General features: G+C 50.7%; 6 protein-coding genes across 6 annotated transcripts; 4 read left to right on the forward strand and 2 right to left on the reverse strand.

Annotated features, from left to right (window-relative positions):
- Nucleotides 1-384: 384 nt before the first annotated feature.
- Nucleotides 385-1,501, forward strand: HO133_008543 (uncharacterized protein; the record flags this gene model as incomplete). Its single annotated transcript, XM_037299409.1, has 2 exons — nucleotides 385-686; nucleotides 742-1,501. The coding sequence occupies 2 exons, from the start codon at nucleotides 385-387 to the stop codon at nucleotides 1,499-1,501; spliced, it is 1,062 nt and encodes a 353-aa protein (XP_037155410.1).
- Nucleotides 1,502-2,219: 718 nt separating this feature from the next.
- On the forward strand, nucleotides 2,220-5,161 carry HO133_008544 (uncharacterized protein; the record flags this gene model as incomplete). The annotated part of the gene is made up of 4 exons (XM_037299410.1): nucleotides 2,220-2,360; nucleotides 2,432-3,070; nucleotides 3,831-4,904; nucleotides 4,955-5,161. The coding sequence occupies 4 exons, from the start codon at nucleotides 2,220-2,222 to the stop codon at nucleotides 5,159-5,161; spliced, it is 2,061 nt and encodes a 686-aa protein (XP_037155411.1).
- Nucleotides 5,162-6,192: 1,031 nt separating this feature from the next.
- On the reverse strand, nucleotides 6,193-8,555 carry HO133_008545 (uncharacterized protein; the record flags this gene model as incomplete). The annotated part of the gene is made up of 2 exons (XM_037299411.1): nucleotides 6,193-8,138; nucleotides 8,192-8,555. 2 exons carry the CDS (start codon nucleotides 8,553-8,555, stop codon nucleotides 6,193-6,195), a joined length of 2,310 nt encoding a protein of 769 aa, XP_037155412.1.
- Nucleotides 8,556-10,358: 1,803 nt separating this feature from the next.
- HO133_008546 (uncharacterized protein) lies at nucleotides 10,359-12,732 on the reverse strand (the record flags this gene model as incomplete). The annotated part of the gene is made up of 3 exons (XM_037299412.1): nucleotides 10,359-12,443; nucleotides 12,493-12,675; nucleotides 12,730-12,732. 3 exons carry the CDS (start codon nucleotides 12,730-12,732, stop codon nucleotides 10,359-10,361), a joined length of 2,271 nt encoding a protein of 756 aa, XP_037155413.1.
- A 2,877-nt stretch (nucleotides 12,733-15,609) lies between these two features.
- HO133_008547 (uncharacterized protein) lies at nucleotides 15,610-17,647 on the forward strand (the record flags this gene model as incomplete). The annotated part of the gene is made up of 2 exons (XM_037299413.1): nucleotides 15,610-15,721; nucleotides 15,849-17,647. The coding sequence occupies 2 exons, from the start codon at nucleotides 15,610-15,612 to the stop codon at nucleotides 17,645-17,647; spliced, it is 1,911 nt and encodes a 636-aa protein (XP_037155414.1).
- Nucleotides 17,648-18,437: 790 nt separating this feature from the next.
- On the forward strand, nucleotides 18,438-20,932 carry HO133_008548 (uncharacterized protein; the record flags this gene model as incomplete). The annotated part of the gene is made up of 2 exons (XM_037299414.1): nucleotides 18,438-18,555; nucleotides 18,576-20,932. The coding sequence occupies 2 exons, from the start codon at nucleotides 18,438-18,440 to the stop codon at nucleotides 20,930-20,932; spliced, it is 2,475 nt and encodes an 824-aa protein (XP_037155415.1).
- Nucleotides 20,933-21,429: the final 497 nt, after the last annotated feature.

Consider the following 21,429-nt stretch of genomic DNA (forward strand, 5'->3'; position numbering starts at 1 on the left):
CAGCTTTTCCTAAGATACTTTGTCGTCTTTGTAACAAAGCCTACAAGTACGATTGTTTTTCAATGTGGCCGCCTCGTGGCGCGGAAAGCACGTGCCTGTACTTGGTTTCCTTGAATCCTTGAATGAAAATCGACACATCACGAGAGCACAAAGCCAAGTCCTTTATCTTCGATGCTCACATTGTCCATCCCTTGTCTCTACTTCACCGGGTTGGCCTCAAGAGGAATGTCGTTGTATTGTCTTTGTTCCCAGAAGATGAAAAAGTGCCACGCGCTCCTATTTTTTCGCCAACCTTGTGCGCATTCCACCGTCTCCACAGCACACATCACTAAACCTTCAATATCATACTTTCCTGACCAGGCCCACGAAAAAAGAATGCCCACCATGCAGCAAATGCAAACGACCTTCAATTTGCACATGGAACCCATCAAAACCCACGAGGATTATCCGAAATACGCTCGTTCAGAAACGAAGCCCGTCGTCCGCGCACGCCATATCGTCGACCAAGGCGATATCAGCGACCACCCTTGCACTGCTTGTGTGGAACTCGAGCAAGATTGTTATCGTTGGGAGGGGACGTTTAGCAAATGCGCGTACTGTACGAGTAAGGATAAGAAGAGGGAGTTTTGCCATTTACCGGGGCAGGAGGCTTCATCGGTGCCGGAGAGGAGGAAGCGGAGGAAGATGTAAGTGTCCCCCGCCCGACGAATGGATGAAAGCTTGTCGCTAACCGATTGATAGAATGGGGAACATATATGCTCCGGGCGGCGAGGCTGCGAGTACGGCTGATACGATGATGTCTGGTACACTCGTCACCGGCGCGCTCGCTTCCGGAACGACACCCTTTCCCGGCAATCCCATGTCCGGGACGAGGAGCGTGCGCGGGGGAGCAGCCCCAAGTCTCGATCCCGCCTCAGCCGTGACGGGGAAATCCGACACGCGGGTCCAGCCACCCGCGGCCGCGGAGGCCGGTTCGGAAGCCACGCTGGAGCGCGTCACGGCGTTGGAGAACCAGGTCTCGGGTCTCGAGGCAAAAGCCATGGGGCTGCTGGTCAGGCTTGAAGAACTGACCTCGTGCGTCAGCGCTAGCTCGACACCCCGACTGCAAGCCGCGGCCGGTGCGTCCCCGACGACCGGCAGTGTCACGTTTGGAGATCTGCAAGCTCGACATCTCGCGGATGCGCCGCCTCCGCCGGTTAATGTTGCCACCGCGGCGCATCTCGCCACGAGGGAGTGGGTGGAAGGGCCGAAGACGCCGGAGCTCCCGGATGCATCGTCTGCTATGCAGGTTGCTATTAGGGAGAGGGTCGAAGAGCGGAAAACGCCACCAATGCCGGAGCATACGATTGAGCATCCGGAGGGGTATAGGCCGGTTAACTGCAGTTGTACGATGCTGTGGTCGCCCGAGGTTGATGCGGTTATGCCGAGGGAGGCGAATGCTGGAGCTGATGCGAACGCGTTCCCAGTCGATGGTATTGCGAGCCGGGGGAATCTGTTCTAGGTCTTTTCATGTGTTTGTACTATTAGGCTTGGGTTTTGATCCGTTCTGGTCCTGCTGGCAAGGGCCGAAGATTAATAGATTCTGGGACCTTTTTCCTGTACCAAATATCAACTAATTCTCAGCTGCATGAGCCGCGAGAAGAGCATTTCTTTCCATCACTGTACTCACGTTGCTACCTTCGATTTCGGCCTTTGATTCGCTGAATGCTGATAGGTAGACATCAATCCCTTGAATCTCCATCTTCGGTTAACTGTCCACTTCGGGCACTTCGTTGTCTAGACCATCGAGTTCGCACATGATTTTGATGTTCCCGCCCATTTCGGCTTTTCAGAAAGGGTCAGCGTATCAAATTCTCTGGTACTCTATGTCAGTTCTCTAAGCAGTCCAATCAAAGTAAGATCAGAAAGGGTCAGCGTATCAAATTCTCTGGTACTCTATGTCAGTTCTCTAAGCAGTCCAATCAAAGTAAGATCAGAAAAGTCAAGGTGCTGGCTGACGATGATAGCCTTATGCTTTTCGAGAGTCCTGGCGTGCCCCCATCTTCTAAAGACAGGCCTCGAATACGAAGTTAGGGCCAACTCGAACTCAAATCTTGGAAAGAGACGTTAAAGTTAAAGAATTTCTTCCACTATTTCCCTAATACAAAGAAAGAAAGAAAGAAAGAAAGAAAGAGAGAGAGAAAGAAGAAAGATAGAAAAACCTCATCGACCCTACAAAGATGCAGTCTTCCCTGTCTTTGCTCCACCTTATCAGCCTGCTTCTTTACGCTGCGATTCGGACCACAGGCCAATCTACAACCTCGCTGTTCGTCCCTGTGGAGTACCCTTTGAACTCTTTTTCGGCATCTGTCGTTGACAATGTGAGCAGTTTTGCTTTGTGCGTCACGCTGTATACGGCCAAATCTGGCTAACCCGACATGTTCTCGGATAGGATGCGTCGGCAACCACCTTCGTGTTCGACTGCGCCACTGATAAATCCTGCGGGCCAGTCACAGTGATCCAAGGTCCTTCGACCGCCATCTTCACAGAAGCAGATCAGCCGTACGTTAGCCTCTTCCTGCGAATGTACTCAATATCTAAAGGTTCAAGTACTGATTTAGTCGCTGATGACAACAAAATTAGAATCACAACAGTATGGAAGTGTGAGTTTACACCATCGATACCGACCGCGACTTGTCTCGTCACGTCGACATCTCCAGGCTACAGCTCTGCTGGCACCAGCACCTCTTTCTACCCATCGGAGTCGCCAGACGCGTTCCCCACCTATCTGGTGGAAATTACGGCAGGCTCCGTCAATCTAGCAACGATTTCAGCAATGACTTCATCCATGGTGGACATGGCAGCTGTGTCGGCATCAATACCTGCGATTACTTCTGACCTGCTTTCCCCTTCGTTTCGCGGCTCAATGGATGGTTCAGCGGACGCTATGAGCACAGCGGGCTCAAGTGCCACAAGTCCGACTGCTACTGGAACGACAACATCGGTTGCTGGTCTTTCTAGCTCAAGCGCCGTTCTGGCAAGCACAGAATCTTCGGCAACGAATTCGGAAGCGTCTTCGAGCGGTGCAATTGTGGGTCCCCAGAAGACTGGCACCGCAAGTTCTTCTATAAGTCGAACGGAAACACTAAAAGCATTAATATTCATTCTATCTGTACTCTTTGGTCTGTGAATAGGTCTCTTTTCAATTTGTGTATATAATGAAAATTGCAACAGATGAGATCCAGTTGTGAAAAACGAGCGAGGATATTTCGGACACGTCAAAAAATTGTAAATCAGAGAAGAACGATTGCCATGGTTTTGATCGTCAGTGGAAATCAGTCCACTTGACCAATAGAATGTACACTTTTACTGCACTGTGCAAATCATGGTAGCAACACATTCAGGCATCAAAATCTATCGGCATTCGTCTGCGCAACAAGCATTGCTGATAGTGGAATGCTCATCAATGCTCCCAGTACGCAGGCAAGCTGCCAGAACAGGTGGCAGTCGAGGTGATGCGAATCCTCAAAAGATCGAACAGAGCATCGTCAGCCATGAAGTCTTCCATGCTCTTCTTTGAATGATTCTAGTCATGAATAACAGATATTTCCGGGTCGATGCGCTGATACAACGTCCAACATGTGAAGGTTCAGAGTGCGACCCATTTTGATAGGGCTGACGATCACCCGGCAAACCTGCCGATTCCGCTCCATTTTGGCCATCGAAGCATCAGCTGAACAGCCTGACCATCGCAACGAAGAAAGCAACCCTTCAACATACCGAACAATGTCAAGCAATCCCTGCGATCTGATCGCCTGAATCCTTCCTTCACATGAATGAACTAGTCACAGCCCTCCGAGCCCAAGATAATGCGCCCCTCCGACCCCCGCATCCGCCAAACCCTCAACCACATCTCCCAGAACATCGAGTCCGCCAACCTTACGACCCAAGCCTCCCTCTTCACTTTCTCCGAACACTACATCTCCCCCTGCCTCGCCTCTCTGAGCACCTGCCTCGAAGCGTCCTGCCAGCCCTGCTTCGCGGTCCGCGACGACCTCCGCCAGAAGCGCCAGCGCCAATCTCAGCACAGCCGACGGGGGCGCGGGAGGGAGAACCTCGCGTTTGATTTCTATGACGATTGGGAGCAGGATGAGAGTGAGTGGGGGAACGATGAGCTGGATCGGTTGCTGAATGGGGATGATACGGCACAGCCGGGGAAGCATGGGGGGATGAGTTATGGGAGTCGCGGGGTTGGCAGGAGGAAAGGTGGGGAGGGGGAGGATGATGTTAATATGTTGCCCAAGAGCAGTATGTTTGGGTTCTTAAAGAGATTGCCGTGGAAGATTGGGGGGAGGGGGGTGCGATACAAACCTAATGTTGCGAATCTGCAGGAGAATATTGGGAGGAGGGGTGTGGAAGCGGAGCCGTTGATTGAGGAGGGGGAAGAGCGGGAAGGGAGAGGCCATACGAGGAGTAGGAGTGGGACGGTGGGGAGTAGGAGTACGACCAACTCGTTAAGTTCGAGGGGTGATCTGTTCCCGAGCGATGATGAGGATGATGCCGTGCCGTTGGATGACGAGTTTGCGATGGTGTTGGAGCGGCGGACTACGGGGACTACGTCTGATGATCACAGTAGTGGAAGGGCAAGGGGGAAGAGACCGTCTGGGTCCAGGGCCTCGACGAAGACGGGGTCGTCGAAGGACACGAGGAGTGTGAGAAAGGAAAGGAGGGGAACGTCGACTTCCAGTGGGAGAAATCGCCATCTGATAGAGACGGCAGAAGAAGATGTACTGTCGATAAGTGATCTGAAGCACGAAGAGGAGCGTGTCCGACTGCAGGAGGAGGCTGAGGTGGAGCAGAGACGGCAAGCAGCTCAGAGATTGGCGCTTGAGCGTGGTTTGAGCAGTGCAGAAGATGAAGCAGAGGTAGAATCTCTGCTTAGTGACGTTCAGAATGCTTGACTGACTGGACGCAGGATCTACCCGATAACCACGATGTCAAAGGAGGTGCCATTATCCATGACAAGGAGCTGCCTTCACCCGATCATGAAAGGTCGCCACTCGCAAATCCACCACCAGAACTCCCACCATCGAAGGTGGAACCCAGTCCTCTCGACCAGCCGCGATGGCCAGTGAGAGATGGAGCTCCTGAGCCAAAGCCTCCAGATGAGCCAAATCACTGACTTGTAGATGCTCAGTAAATGTATTAATTGTATGATACTGCCTTTTGGCGTTACGGCAGCATTCAGCCTTGGGTTAAGGAGGGGTCTGGCGCTTTGCTGCACTATCCTTGGTGATAGCAGATCATGATGAATGACACCGTCTGCAGGTATGACTTGATACCTGACTATGACAAGACCTCCTAGTGCTCCCGGAATGATTTTGGGAGACTGCCAATGTATACATATTATAATGAGATTGACTTTATGTGTATCGTTGGAGAGTAAAAGTTATCGATCTTAGAGTTGGGTCAAAGGTGGTCGAGCATGAAGTACTCGTGAAGGACCGTCAGGAATTTGGTCGTCGCTCGGCCTGGAAGCACATGGAAAGTTCTGATGATTCCGGTAACGCTTCGTCTGCTTCAGCATATACCAACTGATATGAACCGAATCGCTGGAGTCCGGCGATCGGTTATCCTTGGGAGAGAGTGGAAAGGAACCAGGTTTGCAAGCCAGAGATCCCAGTGGATGATACAATCCTCTTCTTGCCGCATCCAATTACCTGGGATTTCCTTTCTAGATTTCCCAGCTCAGAAAGATTCAGGTTATCGTCATACCCTGCTCATCTTTAATTCCATGCCTTATACGTCTTACGCTCTGTATCCAGGTAACGTCGACAGCGACTATCCGACAATGCAGAGGCGTGCCGGCCGCTCGCTCTTTCACCAGCTGCTTACCGTGATCTCTGCTCCCGTTTGTCAAAACTCTTCACGTTAAGGATTGGCGAGGCTGGGAACCGAAGGCAGTTCTTTGCTCTCCAGCAGTAAGGACGAAGTAGACGCGTAACCTCAAGGAGTCCAGCACGAGCGCCGCCGGATACATACTTCAGTCATGATCGCGACGAAACCAGTTTCCGGTTGGATTGACATGCGAGATTCGACGATTTAAGGCGTCGACGATAATTGTTGGCCTCGCACCAATAGAAATTGAATCACGCTGCTGATATTCAAATCGCGGTATTGACGGCATTAAGCCAGCTCCAAAAGGGCCATGTCCTATTCTTTCAGGATGAATTTGATGGCAATCATGTCATTCCGACGATAAATGTACAGTTCCGTAGATGAACTCGCTGCTCCGTGGCTCAACGTCTCCTCTAGAGTCTCATCCATCTCATCCAGATCTACAATGTTCGTCCTTTGCTCGCTGCTTCTTTTAGGTTCTTCTTCAGGTCCCAGCCATTTGACCTTCACCAGATAAACCCCTTCCGATCCCAAGCTTTCCTGTAAATTCTGTTGGCCTTCTGTAGTAGCTGATTTGTGAGTCATCCCAGCCCAGTCCCTGGACAGAGTGATATGGATGAGTTTTGTGCTTAGTTTCACGGGTGGTCCACCTGTTGGCAATTCTCTTTCAATCCACGTTCCTTGAGTAAGAGGCTCGTACTTTGGTGCGACAGCGTCAGGATACATTATTGGCCTCGAAAGGTCTAAGCTTTGAACGGATGCACTAGATCTTGGGTTATTGTGATCGGTGAAGTCCCACTGTGCTTTGTCTCCTACGGGAAGTTTGGATACAGATCCATCCCGAGGGATGGATCTGGGTGACTTGGAAGATACGTATGTTGGCCTATCAAAGAGGTATGGTGACGTAGGGCTTGCCTGCCTGATATCACTATTGATGATTCCATCTTGTCGGCCTCTGGGCTCCAACGAACCCTCGGGATCCCTTGCCGGCATATCTATGCTTGACGCAGAAGTCAAAAGATCAGAGCACCCGCCGTTTCCTAGCTTTGGCCCGGACAACGTCCGATCGGTTGAGCTCCAGCATCTTCCAACGGCAGCCAGATCTGCGTTCGTGGAAGTGGTTGGACCACTCCTGAATGCTTCGATGTCACCCATCGTGTCTGGTTGGTTTTTGAGACATGCCTCTGAGTTAAGCATTGCTGAGATGACTTGTGAAGCGGTGTTGGAAGCCAGAGAAACGGCCGACGGAGTCCAAATAGCGGGCTCTACTAATACGCTTTCGTTCGGGTGGAAGCGTGGCATCCTAAGCAGCGGTAGAGTCAATCTAATTCTGTCTTCAAGAGTTGCTTTGAATCGTTCCACAACCCTGGTCATGTCTTTGACGCCCTTCCCAAAGAGATGAATGGTTCCCTGATCCGGTAGTATCCATCTGTCGTAAAGTACTCCATGGGTTCTCGCTACGTAGAATTTTGCATGAATCTTAACGAACAGGTCGCAAAGAAAGCACGCGCTCTTGCTGGAGCAGATTACTCTAGGCCGCATGATTTCAGGGTGCATTTCGTAGTAAAAAAGGAGTTGAATCTCAGCATGAATCTTGTAAGTTTTGGGAGATGCGGCCATCTGCCTGCAAAACTTGGCCTCCGCTGGAGCAATTGAACTAGCCCATCTTTGTGTCCATCTCTCCGTTTGCGGCTCAAGGATTCGATCTAAGGTGCCAGGGAGAGTAGATTTAGATTGGGCGATCGATATTGGCGGCGAAGCTGGCAATGGTAGCCTAACGCTCTCCACTCGGACGGATCTGAAAATCGATAATCTCCGCGCGGCGACAATGAGAAAGCTGCACGTGGAATAGTAACGCCCGAGTTTGCCAATAGCTAACGGTAAACTCGCCTTCACAAAGAGCTTCCTGAGGTCGTTCTGTGAAGCAAGCGAATGAGCACACTTCAGTAGACTTATGAGAATCTTGTGGCTTTTCTGCGATGTCGCTTGTTTCTCCGTCATAGCTTCCAGTTGCCTGAACAAGCGCTGCAGCTCCTCCACCTGTGAGTGGAGAGTCTTGAGATCAACCCTTGGGACGAGTCGTGTCGTGGTGAGCGGCGATAATGCCGAGGCGGCCTTGGCTAATTGAACGACAATTGGAGGCTTATTATGATTTCTTCTAGATCGTTTTGCATGCCTAGACCTCAGTCGAGAATATATTCTGCCGCGATTAAGGGCGATCATCTCTTCAAAAAGTGCGCTGCTGTTCTCATCTGTGTTGTCTGTTATATCAGAAGTCAGTTTAGGACGTTGTCAAGAAGCTGGAGCACTCCACCTTTGGCCGCCGCTCGCTCTAATATAGTAGCCATTCTTAAGAATCCCTCTTTTACCGGTTCTAGATCACCTGCGTTTGTGGCCATTCTGATGGTCAAACTCTCTGTGTCCTGATTTTCTTCCATACAGACCGCCATCACCTTTCGAGGATCATCACTCGAGGCCGACAGGAAAGCTAAGCTGTCCACAAGGTCACGTTCACGTTCAATGGTTAATTGCCTGGAGGCCGACCCCGCTTCTTTCAGAAGGTGTTGTGGCAGAGGATTTTCCGCTGGCTGTTCAGGCTCCTCGTTCAACAACCAAAGTAGAGTGATATTCTCCGTCAACTCCTTGCGGCTGACATCGCCCCACAGTAAAGAATCCATGGTAGCTATTGTTCGTATACAGCGATTGAGCTCTCATGAAGGCGGGCCATGCTTTGCTTGGCGGTCTCCATGGCGGTTGGACAGAGGCATTGTGTCACAGGCTTTCCGAATAAAGCAAAGTGTAACACGAGGGCCATAGAGAGCTCAACAGAATCAAGCTCCAGGATGCGATATCTTCAAAGGCAAATTCACCTTGCGGCCTTTGCGATGATGAATGCGCAACGCGAACCATATCGTTCTTCGCCTCGTTTGCAATAGCATTAACAACTCGACTCGGATCAATGATTAGCCACTCCGAAATACCATTCGCAGGAATGGCCCTGACTTGGGACTCTTCATTTCACGCAAGCGTCACTATAGCGTGGGTTCTGCGCATGTGACGTGAGAGTCTAAGAGCCTACAAGAATATTTTATGAATCCGTAATAGCTGGTCCCGAGAGTGTTCTGAGTCGCGTAAGAGTATCGAGTGCCACTCGATCCATCCGGGGGTTCACGACTGGTGCACGGAGTCGATTAGTCGCGACCAGGTGGATATCAACATAGTGGCTTCTATTATCGTCGGATTTGCGGCGCCCAGTCATTCAGAAACGGTATACTGGCTCACACAGCAGCGACTGTTTCGCCATGCCGACCGATGTATACGATATCGGATGTCCCCGAAAATCAGATACTCCGGGCTAGATATTCTGGATCTAATGGTACTTTCCAGAATCTAGGCGATCTCTACGCTGATCAAGACAAGCTGGCAGCGGCCGAGAAGATGTATCAACGGGCACTGGATGGATATGAGAAAGCATGGAGATAAATCCACACTCAAGATCGTCAACAAATTGAGCGCTCTCTGCAAACATCAGGGCAAAATGGTCGAGGCGGAGAAGATATACCAACGGGTACCAGCTGAAAAGAGATCACTAGAAACTGTGGATGTTTTGCGTGATCTCTACGGGTATGAGAGTAATACAGCATGGCGTGTAATACCTTTCCACTATTCCCATGGCCTCTACACTCATTGTCCAGTAATCAGACGTGTATGATACGGATCTCTCTCATCCATTGAGGATCGACCACGGCTTAGAATAACCAGGAGGTCTCAATGATCTGTTGTCAAGCCTACGGGTGGTGTACCGCAATGAGCAGGTCGTTCGACGGTCCTGTTCGCCCGGATCGACCTTCATGAATCGCTTTCCCGAAATCGTATCAGATCACGCCTCCAGATCCGTCGTCCGGTTCGTTGATAGCCGCGTCGCCCTTTCGAAGGCCATTTTTCGCGCTCGAAGCCCCACCGCCGACACCAACCATCAGGCCAGACCCGATCGAAGGAAATGATTAAAACACATGTGATGTGCCACCGTTGCAGCGGAGGTAGTGCCTATCGATCTGGACAGCAGACACGCTAGTTCTATGGTCTGGCCAACAAACAAAGGAGCCGAGCTAGCTAAGTATCTTCTTGCCGTCCTACAGATCTTTGCTTTCCCTTTGATGATGCAGTCACCTTCGCAATCTTCGTAGAGGTGGTAAGATGTTGTTTCATTGCATCTAACTACCTAGCTATGAAGTATGTTGAGAGGGTGTCGTGAGGGGCGTATCCGGAGCGCTCATTCAATGGTAGACATTGACAATCGGAAACATTATCATATCGACCTTTAGGTTCACGCTATGCCTCCCAGGAAAAAAAGCTGCCTCCCAGTAAGTGACTCGCTATGCACAATTCCACCCCGACCTGAGAAATATATGACAGGAAATGATGAATGATCCGCCCTTAAAGCTTAAACGAAGGAGTGTGAAGTCCAGGGTGAGGGCTGGCTAGATCATACTGCCATTGACGTTGATCTCGCACCCATCAGCCTTCTGCTGTCTTGCTTTAGCGAGCATAAGCTCACGCATCCAGTCGATGCGCTCGTCGCGAGACTTGACGGCGAAGTGGTGCGTCTTTCCAGTCGCTGCGCCAAGAATGCCCTTCTTCTCGGCTGCGGGCACGAGTTGGAAGCTAAATGCTGAATGATCATCGCCGTCTTTCTTTTTACTGCTAAGCTTCAGGGACTTAAAAGCAGCGTTGAGCTTGTTCGATGCGAGCGAAGAACAAGCGACAGCATATTCGTCGACGTCGATGTACTCAAGAGCATCGTTAACTTTCTCATCTCGGTGCATAGCGAGACGAGTACCATTGAGACGGAAGTGGTTCTCGTGCCATTCATGACGGAGCATTTTCGTCTTGCGCTTCTTCATCCAGCCGGCATAGTTGACGTCGTTGGCTGTAGGGGTCAATTCGTCTTGGCCATCGATGGGAGAAAGAAACGTTTCTCGCAAAGGGGCCATGGCAAACCTTGGCTGATGACGATGGGAACTCGATCGCTCAATAGGATTGGCAGTCTGTGCGCGGGGAATGGGCGACAACGCCTGACGGCGATCGACTGGTGAAAATTGCTGGCGAAACTGTTGACGATGGTCCGCTCGAGAGTTCGAGCGGTAGATGGGGTCCCCGCCAAGTCGCATGCTTGGTGGTACGGACTGAGAAGCGTCGCGCTCAATCGGACCTAGAGGGATCGCTGTGACGGGAACGTCCATTGCGGAAGCCGGACTGCCAAGTCTGAAGATGTTAGAGCCATTGTTTTCGTTCTTCGTATACAAAGCTGTGATTGGGGTGTAATTTTGTCGTAATGGGACAGCAGTGCGATTAGCAGAAAGGGCATCCTGTGGCTGGATTGTTGGAATCGTCAGCTTGGGAAGCAGGCTCAGGTTGCTATGAGGTGCTTGTGTGGGTCCTGGTGGCGAAAGCGGAGGAAACATTTCATACGGAGATGTTGAGGATTCCTCGGGAGGCTCGTCCAGGTGCTGGAAGTTGAGGAACTGCCTGACATTCTCTTGAGGATCGCGGGTTTGGACAACGCGGAGGAGATCCTCATCGAGGCGAAGTGCAGGCAAGCGACCTGGTCCTAGGAGGTCCGACGATGCAACGACAGAAGGTACTGCCTCAGACATTGGCCGCATGCTGACTTCGCTGGGAGCAGCATTGGCATCCTGGTACTGCTCCAATTCCATGGGGAACTCTTTCGCAAACCTTGCCATCTTGCGCTGGTATTTCTTATATTTTGAACAATTCTCCCCCTTCGAACAATGATGCGGCTCAGGGAGGAGTTGCTCAATGGCCACGATCGACGCGGATTCTCCAGGAGAAATGACATCGTCAGGTCGTACTGCCCTTCGAGCTCGCCTTCGTCCTACCGTTGGTGACTTGGCTTTGTCGTCGTCTGGGCTTGAAGGGTTGGAGCAGTCATCTGCACGACGTTGTCGAATGGGCTGTTGTGGCGCTGCCGATGTATTGGGTGATGTGGATGAGTAACATGGGTCATCTGCTGGAGTTGATGGGACGCTTAGACCACCCCTGAGATTCCGTATAGCATCCCACAGTTGATGGCGTTGACCAAAGGACACGATTCCAAGCTCTTTGAGATCCCCGAACTGAAGATCTTTCAGTATCGCGCCGGAGATATCATGCATGCGGAACTTCTGCACTAGTGACGATTCAAGCCCAGCAGCGGTCATCCAACATCCAACCTGTTGGGGTGTCCATGCTTGCAGGGGCACACTGTTGTGAGGAGCCTTCTCGACTTTCTGTTGCCGTTCTGTCGTCAGTATTGGTTTGGGACCAGCGCTGAGGTCTTGTGGCAATACAGGAGACCAGTCAAGATAGATGTCATGTTCCTGTGTTCTGGTTGAGTCTTGCGAAATGCGGAATAGGTGTGGTCCAATAGGTCCTTCAACAGGCTTTGTCGGCCCTTGTTTTTCTTGCTGTAGCTGTAATTGGAAATTGAATCCTCCAAAATCATTCAAAGCTGGGGTTTGGATCTCTTCAAAAGTCGACACCGTTGTGTTGCTTCGGTTGCCAAACTACGAATGTGTTAGACATGCAGCAGCTGAGATGGTCTTGGGTACCCACCGATTCCTCGCTTCTGCGGCCCGAGTATTCCTCGAAATCACTCAGATCCTCTTCGAATTCGGTATCATACATCTCCGTAGCTTGAGAGACTGGCCTAGGTGCCGATGGCTGGACGAATACCGACTGCACATTGCCTTTTTGGAACATTTCAATCCCCCTCGGTTGCGCCATTGGCATGAACGCCTAATATATTCAGAGACTGCTCATTGAGCGGATCAATTGTTGTCAATGACTTACCATCGCGCAAATACTCAATTGATACCAGTTTTGGAAGGGCGATTCCTGGAGAAAGCAGTACTATTGGAGAATGTGTGTATGTTCGTATGTATGTATGTAATGAACATGGGATGAATCAATCATTCCCTCGCAGACCACTCTAGCACGACAGCGATAGTGAGAGCATAGCGAAAAAGAGGAAAGGAAAAAAAGGAAAGTCTTTGGGGATTGGGCGCTTGGACATGGTTATAGGGAAGCTCCCCTCTCTGTATGCTGGAGTACTCTGAGAAGGGTTTCCGTTTCACAATTCTTCTCACATTCTACTAGCGGGCTACATCTTCAAGCCATCAGGTCGGATCAACACCATAAGGCGGTATTATTCGTTGCTATCTTGTGCGCCGACTGCACCCTTGAGCATTCAGAGGTGTGAAGAGGAACAGAGAGGTGCAGGAAGCTCAAAGCTTAAATTTCGAGCCACATGTATCCCACCAATGAATGGTCATCTACTGCTAGCCACATCACCAAATCCAACAAAGTCCCCATGTAACCGCCAGAAAGAAAGGAAATCCCTACTACTTAACTAAGGCTGCATCTACCGCATTCGAGCCAATAACGACCAGACTTTACGCTTATGTACAAGCCTGCACAGTACTCCCACTACACAGTACACAGTACAGGCTCGGCTCGCAACGGGAAAGGGAAAGGGAAAGGGTACCATTCTTCTGCCTCTGCTCTGCTTTGCAGAGTCAAACGAAGTCGTCATTTCAGTGCCATTAATTGGCTTCACTCAGGACTACCTATATGTCTCGGCAGTAGAAAAAATGGAGGGAACCAGGAGTGGAGATGCCCAAGAAACATTGGCGCAAGGGACAACGCGCATTGGTCATTGTTGTCCCCGCATTTGCAGGATGGTGATATCGATGGCGTGCATGCTCCATCTTCTGGGCACGATATGAATCACGCACATCATCCTCCGTATTCGGATCTTCCATCCCTACCAAGATTCTTATTGGATTCCCTATCTACGGTCAGCTCCAATATCTGCCCACCCTTCCAATCTTCCCTACTCACATGACCAGAAAATCATGCGGGCGATCAGTTCGGGATCCTCATACCTACTACTTCGTGCTCAGTCGATCAGAAGTCTTCACCGCCACTCATAGGGAGTATCGATGCCACTGATTCACATTGTCAAGACGAGTAAAAATGCTCGCTATGTGGCTTCCTCTTTGAGTGGAGCGGAGATTCACAGGGGTCTCCCACAATCTTGCCTTGCGGGAGTCCAAGTCACCTGAGCTTCATCATAAAACGTCCTTCGATGTTCTTACAGGTGGCTTGCGATTGATTAGATATCACGAGCCATGGTCGCTACGAATCGCCACAGGGCTCTTCCACAAGTAGCATTCAAGTACACGGACAATTGCTCAAAGTCCTCGGAACTTTGCGAAAAGCCACATGATAGTATGTAACATTGGTAGCTGATACTCATTCAAGATTCGCCGACATTCTTTTCAACGCTAGCCAATTGACCCACCACCAACGGCGGCCGTTGTCAGCATAGGACGTTTTCGCTAGCGTCGGAAATGAAGCAAAATGATTTCAGGAAGGATTCATTTCTTTTGCAGATCTTGCTACTTATCACTCATCGTAGCTGGTAGGTATGAGTTATTCTTAGCAAATACGACCGTTTTCATATCTTTTCCCGAGCGATGGAAGCATCAAGTCAGCCTAATTTACTGCTAGCTTGAGCCTATCACGAAGCTCGCTCCCCCGCACCAACGTTTTTTTTTCTTTTTTCAAGCTTCCATTTTGGCGCTGGAGCGGCACGTTTCTTAGGGCCAGCGCTAAAAGTTTCAACGTCTGCTGGCCTGTCATGCTGCCAAGAAGGAAAGGAATTGCGGTGCTTCACCTCCAAATCGAATAGCGTCGCCCGTATGGTGCATGTGCATGGTTGGCCGACGCTCAATCTCGTGATCTCGCAATCATTTGCGAGTCTGGAGGTTGGGACGTGGAACATGGCGTCCGCGTTCTCTTTAATTTCACCGATTTTTGCGGTGTCTTTTCTGCTTTCCACAACCAAAAGACTAGTGAAAACTTGCATCGAGCAAATATTGCTCTGCAGGCTGCTCGACAAGAAAAGCAAATTCCTCCCTTGCCTCCCTATGGGCCGCATACGGGGAAGCAACGGAACAGATGTGACGACTTCTGAATCACATGCAGTAGCTTTAGAACAGCTTGACGAGGCTTGCAGCGATTCGATAATTTCGAAAGCTTCTTCGACCCGCCCCGCTGCCGATTGTGAAGCTAGGGGTCGATATGTATGACTGCATGATCCTAACCATGAATGGAGCTTTATGATGATTGACGACCAGGATCCTATGAGCTTTGGGCGCTTCGTAAGAAGCAAAAATAGCAAATTACCCCTCTTTTCCTGTGGAAGCTCCAAGCTCGTTAGCGTTTGTGTCAATTTCATTCCATCATACCAATCGTTGGGCAGGCTTTCCATCGTGCTAGCCTCACTATCTGGCCGGTATTCTGGCTGGGTATCGCGGGGCCTCATCCAGAAGCACATGTTCATTTTTAGAACAGTGGCTTCCTACCCTAGAAAGTTGGAAAGCCTTTTCCCTACTCTAATTATGTCTACATATAACTCCATATCAAGTCCGAGTCTTCACTTCAAGGACTCCTGCAGCAGACCGTGGAACTATTGTTCTCCCACCCCGTCATCATCATATCTTGGAGCCAGCTGGTCAGGCTCCTACCCTTTAATACTACTCATAACAATAGCATACCGGTCTTGCTCTGCGCCTTCCCACTTGTCGCCTTGATTTCGCATCTGCACCCATATCCATAAGATCTTGACAGCTCACGACACAATACCTCCTGACGAGAAGCTTGCCCATGTCACCAAGAGCAGCAGGGCAGACTGCCAAGTCTGCGCAGATGGTTGCGCCTAAGCAATCGCCGGCCAAGAGCGCTGCAGCCAGCAAAATGCATAGAAGATCGCGCTCAGGTATGTACCTAAAACTTCTGTCCTTCCGTCAACCGACTAACCCCGGACTTAGGATGCTACACATGCCGCCTGCGAAGGAAGAAGTGCGACGAAGGCCAAAATTGTTGCAAAGCTTGTAGGAACTTAGGCCTCCAGTGCGAATACAAACGACCGTTATGGTGGAATGACAATACTCTGCGGAAGAAGCAGAAAGAGCACATCAAGTCGGTCATCAAGCGGACCAAGGTGTCGGAGAAAGCGACACATGGCTCCATGGGTGCGGACACTCCTCCAGGATTATCATACTCCCTGCCAACATCAGCGTCCTATTCAGGAAATCCACATACACGCGCCCCATCCGTTGACTCTCCCTACTCCCCCGGATACGACTTCAGCCAACAGCCAATCCACGATCAATTCGACATGTACAACAATGTCCTTTCCCCTCCTTACGATGCGAATTCACACTACCAGGGTTTCCTCCCACCACCGTATGAGGTTGACATCAAGACCGAGAGCCAAATGTACGTCAACGACGTTCCCACTCGGAAAGACTCCTCAACGTCGAGCTTCAGCACATATCATCCACCCCCAGTCACAGCCGGTATGACACCTTTTCCGGAAGAGCATGCCTGGGTACACGATGAAATTTACGGGAATGAAAACATTTTTGGAGCTGAGGAGGCGTTGGATTTTGACTTCGGGTATGACACGCCGCAAATTTCGCAGTCAGTGCGGATCGATGTCGAGGATTGCGACAGGCCATTGCTGGACCACTTTATCGAAAACGTTCTGAGGCTCATTTTCCCGGTCCATGAGGTCAATCAGCATGGCTCAGCAAGATCAGAGATCATCTTGCGTGCTCTTGAGTCGAACAAGGCCTACCTGCATTGCGCTTTGAGCATTTCTGCAAGCCATCTCAAGTCCGTCCAGCGAGTGCAAAGCGAGCAACTTGAACTCGATATCATGAAGCATCGCGGCGCATCTATTTTCGAAATATGCGAGGCATGCAAACGTAACACTGACACTGACCATGAGCAGATCCTGGAAGCAAGTTTGGGCATGATATTTTTCCAATGTACTGTTGGTAGACCAGGGGATGATTTAGCGGATATACCATGGCACCAGCATTTCCAGGCGGCTTCTGACTGTGTGAAAAGGCTCCATTTGCAGCACAATTTTGAACCGGTCGACGATGAAACCCCGCGTCCGCCATTCAATATGACACTCACCTCATGGATCGACATTCTAGGCGCGACTATGCTAGGAGGATGCCCTCAATTTGCAGCCACATACCGTGGGAGGAATGAGGGAAACCTTACCTCCGGATTATCCGAGCTTATGGGCTGCGAGGACAAGGTTATGTACATCATCTCGGAGATTGCCTGTCTCGACTCGCTCAAAATCACCGGCCAACTTGATCACTTCCAAATCTGCTCGCTCGTCGCCTCGCTTGGAAAATATCTGGATACCATAGAACATTCAGAATTAGGACGCGCAGAGTTTGAGCATGCCTCCACACAAACTGGTGCCATTCGTCCGAGGCAACTTTCAAAGAACATGACCGCAATGTACCTACTCGCCGCGCGCATCTACGCCTGTTCTTTAATACCTGAGTCTTCAAGACACAGTGAATCCATGCAAGGTCTCGTGGCTAGGTTAACAGGAGTACTTGAGTTCATCCCCGCTGGACCCGATGGGTTCGATCGCTCGCTCGTTTGGCCACTCTTGATCGGTGGATCCATGAGCACTCCTAATTCACCATTTCGCTTTGCCTTTGCGGATCGGATCGCAAGCCTCGGTGAGCATGCAGATTTTGGGAGCTTCGGCCGAATGGTGCGCCTGCTTCAGGAAGTATGGCGCCAAGCGGATGATGCGGGAGAAAGACAGGACGTCCACTGGCGGGACGTGATGCAGCAGAAGGGCTGGGACTACCTGTTAATATGATAGAGGAGCCTTGAAGGTTGAATCTATCGGCAGGGAGTCATATTTCCCAATAATGAACTGCGCATCCTGGTCTGTCTTTTGATAGTTTCTGCAAGAGCGAGGGCAAGGAGTGTTGATCGAGGAGACAATGCATGGGCTGGCTGGGATCAAGGGTGCAGGAAGGACTCCATTGAGAGGGTCGCTGGTCATTTTCGAAACGATACCCCCTATTTTATTCATGTCGAAGCTTGGTGGCTATGGTCATGCATGCAAGGCGCTGATGGACTTGGCCGGATAGATGCGATTGGGGATTCTAGGCAACCCCGGAGGTTGAGTTTGACTCCCTCTTAGGTATAGGCCCTTCCTGCTATGGATCGATGATCTAAGCATGGCAAATTGTCTCGGTTCTCCGCAATGCGGGAACCTGTGGTTGGCCAATTCTTGTAAACAGGTCAGTATGTGGGTGTGGATGCTTTGAATATTCTATAGAGAGCCCCTAAGGCCCAAAGACATTCAGAAGCTTATCACAATTCCCAATTTACGTGTATTGCCAATATTTCAAAGTATATACGCAGAGCTTAATCAGAAAGGCTCGACATTACTCTGGAAAAGCTCAGTATCAAGAGGCTCTTGGCATTCCACTATCAAAGCTCCATGTATCGGGCTTCTCCGACTTCCACTTTATAGCAATTTTGACGGCGTTTCCCCACTTTAGCTACTACAGTGAGTCAGAGACAGCCTGCGAGTGGTCGTTTGTACAGATGCACGAACACCGGCCGCCGTCCTCCTTCGAAGTGCGAGACAAGCCGCGATGGCCACCATGAAGCCAAGCAAGAAGCCCGAGGGCGAAGAACTAAGCTCAAAGGCTATGGCAGACTACAACAGCGAAATCGATGCTATCAGAGAGAAAGAATTTCCCATGCTTCAAGGTAGGCTCACAAAGGTACAGACACGGGGGCCGAGAGACTCACGTATGCTGCAGGAGCGACCTACCTCGACCACGCAGGCACAACTCTATACCCCAAATCTCTTATAGATGAATTCTCTGAAGACATGGTGTCAAGCCTACTTGGAAACCCCCACTCTGAATCATCATCGTCTCAGCTATCAACTCGTCGTACAGAAGACGTACGCCTACAGGTGCTACGGTTCTTCAACGCAAACCCAGACGATTATGACCTCGTCTTTGTTGCAAATGCTACAGCGGGGATCAAATTGGTAATGGAGAGTTTTAGAGAACAAGAGCATGGCTTCTGGTATGGGTATCATAAGGATGCTCATACGAGCTTGGTTGGGGTTCGAGAGGCAGCGAAAGGTACACACCGCTGCTTCGAGTCTGATAACGAGGTTGAGGAATGGCTCGATGAGGGTACCAATGCACTGCCCGGAGAGAACAGCCTGGGCCTATTTGCATACCCTGCTCAGTCAAATATGAACGGAAGACGGTTGCCTCTATCCTGGACGAGCCGGCTCCGATCATCCAAGCGTGGAACGTATGTGTACAGCCTTCTCGACGCCGCTGCTATGGTCTCTACGTCTCCTCTTGACCTCAGTAATGCTTCTACGGCGCCTGACTTTACGGTTCTGAGCTTCTACAAGATCTTCGGCTTTCCAGATCTGGGAGCGCTGATCGTGCGCAACGAATCTGCCTCAGTGCTGCAACAACGAAGCTACTTTGGCGGTGGTACGGTGGAAATGGTATTATGCGGGAAAGAGAACTGGCATATACAAAAGCATGGCTATCTGCATGAGCAACTGGAGGATGGTACTCTGCCAGTACACAGCATTATTGCTCTAGACAGCGCTTTGAACGTTTATGAACGGCTATTCGGCTCTCCAGAGCGTGTTGCGTTGCACGCTGGCTTATTGGCCGAGCAACTGTGCAACGGACTCGATGCTCTACGCCACCACAACGGCTCCAAGGTCTGTCAGATTTACCGAGACTCTTCATCGTCCTACAGAGACAGCAGAACTCAAGGGCCTATCATAGCTTTCAACCTTCGTAACAAGCAAAGCGAATGGATAAGCAACACGGAGGTAGAGAAGCTTGCAAATATTCGCAATATTCAGCTAAGAAGCGGAGGTCTCTGTAATCCTGGAGGAATCGCTTCTGCCCTAGATCTGGCACCTTGGGAGATGAAGCGCAACTTCTCTGCCGGCCATCGCTGCGGAAATGAGACCGATGCCATCGGTGGAAAGCCGACGGGGGTGCTCAGAGTTAGCCTTGGTGCTATGAGCAACATGCAGGACGTGAAGACTTTCATCGGATTCGTCGAAGAGTTCTTTGTCGATCATACAGAAGTGCCACGGCGAACCGAGGCGACTCCAATTCGCGGCCGTGAGTTATACGTTGAAACTCTTACCATCTATCCCATCAAGAGTTGCGGAGGCTGGGCAATACCACCGGGCGTTCTGTGGGACGTCAGGGCAGAAGGGTTGGCTTGGGACAGGGAATGGTGTTTGGTCCATCCAGGCACTCGAACAGCGTTGAGCCAGAAGAAGTTCCCTAAGATGGCATTACTCAGACCAAGTCTCGATCTAGAGAAGGGACTCCTACGTGTGCGCATTCGTGGACCAGTAGCTCCCGCTACGCCTAACGAGATTTCGGTGCCTCTCTCTGACGATCCTGGCGTTTTTCAAACTTGTGATGATAGACATTCAATGCCTACTTCGCAAGTCTGCGGCGAGAACGTCCTCGCATACACCTATGCGTCGAAACAGATCGCCGACTTCTTCACCACTCTGATCGGAGCACCTTGTACTCTAGCAAGATTCCCAGCTGCCGTGGCAGGCCTCTCGACAAGACACTCGAAAGCGCACCTGAACGCTCCAAGCAAAGACAGATCTTCCTCTCAGCCGCCCAAAATCACACAGAGACCGATCTTACTGTCGAACGAGAGCCCTATTCTCACCATATCCCACTCCAGCCTCAATCGGCTCAACGAACAAATCAAAATCAAAGACGGCAAAGCTGCTCATGCCTCGGTCTTCCGTGCTAACATCATCGTTGCTGAAGATCCTGCCTCTAGCCCTGGCTCTGAGAAACCGTACGTCGAGGATGATTGGCGCTCCCTACGCATTGGTTACGATGTCACCCTTGACGTGTTGGGAGGCTGTCGCAGATGCCAGATGGTATGCGTAGATCAGCATAGTGCGGAGAAGAATGAAGAACCGTTTGTTACGCTGGCCAAGACGAGGAGAAAGGATGGAAAGGTTTTCTTTGGGGTGCATACTGCGCTGACTGTAACACAGAGAGGACAGGTGGCTAGGATCAGGCTTGGCGACAGGGTTTGGCCGACGGGATGATTGTCTTCATTTGGCTGACTCAATCGTCCATCACATACACGAGAATGAAATGTGCCATGATCGGCTCATCCGAAGATGAAGCCATGTGACGGAGTTTCTGAAATGCTTCATCATGAGACAAGATGACTGTGATACGTCGCTCCGTTCACAAGATCAGCGATGTTGACCACGAGAATCGTTCAAGCGGCCTCGGTGACAAGCAGCGTTGTTCATGGCTCCTTCTAACGCTCCAACTCCAACAAGAGATAAGCAATCTGCTTTCTGGCCTGTTCAATCATGCGCATCGTGTTTCCATTGGCGGCGCCTACAACAACAATAGTCCCTACATCGCACGGAGTACTCGTCAGACTTGCTCTCTGCTGAGCACATCTGGGCTGCCCAACGTACAACCGATATGTGCCGCCGCGGGTCCGCCGCGTCCGTCAATATACGGATAGATATTGTCGTCGGGACTACCATCCGAAGCGGAATCTTTTCCTTCCCTACTAATGCCGTCG

The sequence above is a fragment of the Letharia lupina genome (genome assembly GCF_014066315.1).
Source record: "Letharia lupina isolate WasteWater1 chromosome Unknown contig_5, whole genome shotgun sequence".
NCBI classification, from domain to species: Eukaryota; Fungi; Ascomycota; class Lecanoromycetes; order Lecanorales; family Parmeliaceae; genus Letharia; species Letharia lupina.